Source organism: Corvus brachyrhynchos, unplaced genomic scaffold (genome assembly GCF_000691975.1).
Source record: "Corvus brachyrhynchos isolate BGI_N302 unplaced genomic scaffold, ASM69197v1 scaffold209, whole genome shotgun sequence".
NCBI classification, from domain to species: domain Eukaryota; kingdom Metazoa; phylum Chordata; class Aves; order Passeriformes; family Corvidae; genus Corvus; species Corvus brachyrhynchos.
In genome coordinates, this window is record NW_008246056.1 from 2,666,742 (window position 1) to 2,672,991 (window position 6,250).

The 6,250-nt window shown below is 43.2% G+C and overlaps 1 protein-coding gene across 1 annotated transcript; it reads left to right on the plus strand.

Annotated features, from left to right (window-relative positions):
• Nucleotides 1-2,989: 2,989 nt before the first annotated feature.
• On the plus strand, nucleotides 2,990-6,185 carry GABARAPL1 (GABA type A receptor associated protein like 1). The gene is made up of 3 exons (XM_017745877.1): nucleotides 2,990-3,595; nucleotides 4,568-4,686; nucleotides 5,996-6,185. The coding sequence occupies exons 1-3, from the start codon at nucleotides 3,451-3,453 to the stop codon at nucleotides 6,059-6,061; spliced, it is 330 nt and encodes a 109-aa protein (XP_017601366.1). The 5' UTR covers nucleotides 2,990-3,450; the 3' UTR covers nucleotides 6,062-6,185.
• The last annotated feature ends 65 nt before the right edge of the window (nucleotides 6,186-6,250 follow it).

The window sequence follows — 6,250 nt, forward strand, 5'->3', positions numbered from 1 at the left end:
GTCGGCAAGGGCTGCGTTCCCATGCTCGGCCGCCTTTGTTTTCCGTGCCGGCCGTCGGCTGCTGCTCGCTTTATTTTGAAGGCGAATGAAATTAGTTTAGTACCGATGATCGTGGTCTCGCTGATCTGATTCAAATCCCAGGCTGCTTTTCTCCTTAATGCAAAGCTGAGACTATTTGTGATGCGGGAAGGGCTGCAGTGTGGGTGGGTGGGTGCGGGGTGGAATACACCTTTTTCCCTGGGATCTACAGTATCTCGACAGTGGGAACACTGCTTATCTTTTCCTGGCATGCGTGGGGATGAGTGGGGAAGGAGCTCACCCTTGTCTCTGTGAAAATGGAGATCAGTGAGTGGGTTAACCGGGTACTCTTCACAGAAAACATGGTCTGCATCCGGGTCATCTCAATACGTCCCTTTTATTTTTGTTTTACTTCAGCTTGGCTTGTCTTTTCGATAAAGCCTTGCTCTTTTCCTTTGCATCAGCAAAAAAAGGATACTTCTCGATCATTTTTCCCTCCTGTTTAATCATTCTGTGCATAAAATATCCCTTGGAATGCAAGGTCATCCAGCTAAATTTTGCTTCCTCATTCTTAGGCCCCTTTGGAGTGCCTATGGAAAAATTCTGGCTTCATAATTCCGAATAATTATTGGGGGGGAAGAAAAGATGACAAATCTAATCAAGCGTGGAGTGATTTTTCCTTTTTAATAAACATTTTTCAAGTATTCTTTCTGTCCATCCCCACTGGAGACATCTGCCCTAGATTTACTGCTCAAAGGTACTGCATGCAAAAAAAACCTTGGACTCCCCTGTAAAACTAATGACAGGGGCAGAACAGTTACACCCCATATTTTCCCTGCGGGCTAACACCATTTTTTGTCTTGGGAGTGACCCTCAAATGGACTTGAAAAAGTTTTTGGAAGTCAGAGCTTGGGTGCCTTTGTTCTCTCAGTTTTTGGGAGGGCTGGCATAGCATAGGTTGAGCATGCAGCAGGTCAGCTTGCAGTGTATGGGGTCGGGTATTTATGATGAGGGCTTGCAGGTCTGGAGTAAGACGAGGTGTAAATTGAGGATTAGCGTGGCAGATTGCACAGCAGGCTGTGACAAATGTGTGGGGAGCCCAGGATGAGGCCCAGTCTGGCAGGAGGTAAAGGAGGTCAAGATGGGGTGGGGGGGCATCAGCAGAACTTTGTAAAGAAAACCAGGACCAGAATAAGGTGTGCTGGAGTTAGGGATAAATGGAAGTGATGCACGGGAAAGCCCAGATGTGAATTATTAGGGATTGCCTCTTGTCAGAGCTGCATACAAAGAAGTGAATGCAGCACTCTGTTCTTTACATCACTTGTGTGTCTGCCCTTCCTGACAGCAAGATCCTTGAAGATGTCATCCGTTTGGCTGCCTACACTGCAGTGCTGTGATACATCTCAGCATTTTGATGAGATTTTACTGCCCTGCATTATCACAGTCACCACTGAGCAACAAAGCAAGTGTAGATAGTCTGTGTTCTACCCTTAGGATTTTCCTGGTAGGTTTTTTAATGTATGTGAAGGGTTTAGTGCTTCAGAAGAGAAAACCTGCGTTGTCCAGCAAACTGACTACAGTTGCCAGTCAGATTAGCAGAGCACCTCCATTCCTTCCCTGCATCTTCAGGAGGGAGATCTCTCTTAAGATCTCTTAAATCAGTGGCGATCTGATTTAAGTCTTTCCTAAATCTTTACCAACACTCACCTCGTTCTCATCGGCATGACTTCTTCTCCTTTATAATCTAACGACCAATCTACACCCACCCCCCCCCCCACGCAGAACTAAAGGTTTCTCCCCACTGCAATTTGCTGTGTTAGGTCGTTGGCTGTGCTTGTGAAAAATGTGATTGTTGCTGTTCAGCCTGCACCTGTTCAGTGGGATTGTGGTACTGCCCTTCCCTCACAGCATTTACCAACTGCACCTCATACAGAAATGCATGTCCTGCCACAAACTGCCTCAAAGAGCTTGAGTGCCTTGTACTAACTTAGGTACTTGGAAATACTGAAGTAGCTGAGGCAACTGTGTTTCTATTTTAAAATCAAACCTGGGAAATTTCAGGGGGTTTGGCTGTGTTGGCCACATTCAAATGGAGCACAGGGAAGAGATGTCCTAGTTGATACCTCTCTGGTGAGAGATATTTTGCAGACACTCACTTGGCTCTAGAAGGATTCAGGTTAGCATGGCACCATGTCCAGGCTAAATACACCAAGCTCATGATAACATTTTGTTCTGGCACAGTGTCTCACTGATAGGGCAGCATCATTTTTCTTCCAAAGAAGGCTTAGTCCACAGTAGTTCAACCTTTTCTCTTACACAACAGCTGTATTTGCTGATTTGGGTTGCCAAAGAGCTATGGGAGCATGGAACCCTTAGAAATTAGTCCCACAGTGTCTCAGATGGAGTATTTACAATTATGGGGTCTAATGAAATTAAAAAGTTACGGAAGTTCAAAAAATCCAGCTTTGGATTTAGTTTAGATGGCCAAAATGGCTTCTGCAGAACAGCAAGCCACATAGATTGAAATGTGATATATCTTTTACCAGTTCAAAAATATATATCACCAAAAAAAGCCTGCAGTTCTCTTCTGAACAAACCCAGTAGTTCCAAAGGTTCCAGTGGAAAAGGAGATCAGGTCACTTTGGAATACTTCCTGTTTCTGAGGTAAACATTTTGCCTAGCTCTGCTAACAAAAATTATCTTTTAGCAGAAGATTTCTTGGTCTATTTGATCTTAAAGCTGCTGAGCTTCCTATTTTTCTATGTAAGGAAATCAGTTTTGTGTCAGAGGTCTCTGTGGGTCCAGTTGCCCAGATGGTAGGCTGGTTTTAATTATTGTATATTTATATGATTAGGAAATGTCCATAGCTATATGAAATATGGATAATAAACTTTAAGGATATGAATTTCAGAGTAGAAAATAACTACTGAAAAACTGGAGGTCTAAAAAATAACCCCTAGTGAGGTGTAGTTTCTCTTTAATTCTGTGCTTCATTCTAGAGCACTTGGCAGTGGTGAAAGTAGAAATTAGGATGTGGGACTACTGGGAGTAGGGCTGATTTTGTGCAAGGCAGTTTGGAACTGTAACCTGGAAAGAGTTTAACTTACTTGTGTTCGTGTATTAGCCTCCTGACAGCTTCTTCACACAAAATTAACCTGAATTGGGAACATCAAGGTGTCCTAATTTTTAATTTTCTTTTTTCTCAGCCAAACCTATTTTTATGTCTGTTCTGGACCCTTTTTTTCACTCACCATGCTTACTGCTGCAACCCTGGGCTCCCAGCACAGCTATTGCGAGTGATTTTAAGTTGTCTGCTGTTCTTCTTTTAAGTCATCTCACCTATCTGTTCTTTAATGTTGTGTATTTGTTACAGATTAAATAGATACCTAAAGGCCTGCTAGCACCATCAGAGGGTAATATCCTTATGCACTGATGCTTTTTGGACCATTTTGGTTTATGATACTCATGATTTGTTTCTTGCTCTCTGTCTCTTTCCAGGTAATTGTGGAAAAAGCACCCAAAGCCAGAGTACCTGACTTAGACAAAAGAAAGTATCTCGTGCCTTCTGACCTCACAGGTAACAATGTCTACCTCCTTTATTCCTGATTTTCAATGAGATGGTCTCAGAAGTGCTTTTTACTCTGTGATCAGCGCAAAGAAAATACCCAGACAGGTTCTACATCTCATTTATCTACTGTCCTTCTTGTGTTTATACCTTATAGCCTGGATTACAACATGCAGAATTCTCTGAGATCTTTTGAGGTATCTCACTGGCTTAGCTAGCATGTCACAGCTGAGCTCTAACCACGATGACAGTGACTAAATTGTGTATTATGGGCAGTGTCATCATCACCAGTCAGTGATGACCTAGCTGCAGAGTTGCCAGAGGCTGTACTCTTGTTGCAGGAAGAGACAAGTTCTTGCAATAGTCCCATTCTTTTCCACCCCTGTGGCTGGAGTCAGAGCTGCAAAGTTCCATTTCTGAATGGTCATGGTGATTTTGAGTGTGATTACATCTGTTTTTATTTAAGAACATGACTGAGTTAAAGGAACAGCATTTCTTTTTTTTGCGGTATTTAATAGACTGTGAAAAAATCTCTCGTGCAACACAGTTCAAGCAAATAGTAAGGGTTTTTTTCAGGAATGGTGCAACCATTTATACCAAGGCTAAATTCTCTAAGGTGTCTTTGATCTATAGGATTTAAAGGTTAAGCTAGTTAAAGGTCTTCCCACCAATCCCCTCAGTAGAGCATTTCGTACCATAGTAGGAGGAGTGTGGATTTAGAGAGTACATGTCACGAGGTACCTGAGGAACTGCCAGCTCTGAGTGGATTGGCTGCTCATATGGTTAGTCATGAAGTTACTGCTTTTTTATTGGTTTTTTCCCTGCATTGTTCATTTTTCCCTACTTTTTATATACAGCGTGTGACTTCCACCACCAAAAGAAAACAGCCATGGTTAGGGTTACAATACAAAACTAAACAGCAACAACAAAAAACACCCCTCCAACATTCCTTCTGCATCTAAGGCATTCTCTGTTCCTCTTCAGTTGGTCAATTCTACTTCTTAATCCGAAAGCGGATCCACCTGAGGCCGGAAGATGCCCTGTTCTTCTTTGTCAATAATACCATCCCTCCCACCAGTGCTACCATGGGCCAGCTGTATGAGGTAAGCCTGGCCCTTCCCTCTTGCCTTTTGTTGGCAAGAACAATGTCCAGGAGTGGCAGCAGGCCCAGCTTGGTGACAGATGCCTGAACACAGGACCCTCTTGCCCTGAGCTTAATGCCATCACCTGTTCGGGGGAGTTCCATCCCATAGTTAGGAGCCTGGGGAGCCTTAGCAATTCAACTAATTGTTTGTTAGTTGAAAGGGTTGTGGCAAATAGTTGCCCCAGCAGTCATATGTTGGTCCTACTACTTAACAAAATATTGAAATAAAGAACTTTATGTTTCAGAGGAAGGGTTGGGGCTGGGGCTGGAGAGGGCAGAGAACATAGGTTTTGCTATGTATACAAAAGAGATTTCCTTTTAGCCAGTAAAAGTAAGCAAAAAGCCAGTAAAAGGGACAGTATCACTGGGCATCCATCTGTCTATAAATACTTTCTTAGGGAACACTTATCCTTTGTCTAGAATTACTTTTCCATGGTTCGTACTGTATAAATGAGGATTAGGTAGGATGCTGTGAACATTGCTGCCCATTATTTCTACTCAGCAGTGTTAATTTGATCAACCTTAAAGGCATATTGGACACCCATATTTCTCAGTTCTATAGCCATGGGTGGTTTGCAGCCTGGATTGATTTCTCCTTGATTTCTCCTTCTGCTGGGTGTTTTAATAAAAGAGCTCTGGCGTGGTGCTGTAAGCCTTGTTTAGTCTGTCACTTTTTGACAATAACTGGACACTTACATCAGTCTGTGTACTGATGAAGATAATAAAAGACAACACAGGCAGGGTGCTTTCCAAATCTGAGCACATCGAAGGAAAAGTGTCTGACTGTCCAGAGCTGAGGTCAGGTCTCTGTTGTTGGCACTCTGCAGAATTTTTGTGTCAGTGTAATCATTTAGTATCTTAGCTCTACTGCCCTTATGTAAACAGGACTTAGAAATCCAGCCACTTGTCACAGTGTTCTGAAAAATTAAAAATACCTTCTAGAGGTGATTTTTGACTTGTTAAAGCCTTCCAAGTCTCTCCTCTCAATCTTAAGACCCTACCACTGCTGAGATACTGGTGAACAGTCACAGCTGTTTTTGTTTCATGCTTGCAGCACAGTCTGGCTGTGGCTCTTCAAGTAAATTCCCTGTGTACAGAAATGTGTCCTGCCTGTATTTAGAAGCAGAGCTGTGGCCAGAGTTCTCTTTGGTGTAAACAGTGAAAGGGAAGTTATCTGTTCATGTTACAGTCATCTCTGGGTTGGGCTTTCTCACGTGCAGTGAGATTCCAGCTTTGGCTCCTCACTTTGTCACTTTCTCCCCTGGCAGGATAACCACGAGGAGGACTATTTTCTCTATGTGGCCTACAGCGATGAGAGCGTCTATGGCAAGTGAGCAGCAGCCCCCCAGGCATGCAGGCTGGATGGACTGATGGAATGGATTGCCGGGGAGGGGGTTGCTGGAGAGGCAGGAGGAGGATGCATGAGAAGAGAAAAAAGAGAACTGGAAGTGAACCACATGCACAATGTCATCAGCTTCCACGCATTAATTATAATCATTATTTTCTAAATTGAGGGGAGTGGG

What these genes read in the sequence shown, in the direction of transcription:
- GABARAPL1 (XM_017745877.1), top strand. Translation starts at nt 3,451, where the DNA reads ATGCTTTTTGGACCATTTTGGTTTATGATACTCATGATTTGTTTCTTG. An exon ending in CGTGCCTTCTGACCTCACAG is followed by an intron (nt 3,596 to 4,567) that starts GTAACAATGTCT and finishes GTTCCTCTTCAG; the next exon opens with TTGGTCAATTCTACTTCTTA. An exon ending in CCATGGGCCAGCTGTATGAG is followed by an intron (nt 4,687 to 5,995) that starts GTAAGCCTGGCC and finishes CTCCCCTGGCAG; the next exon opens with GATAACCACGAGGAGGACTA.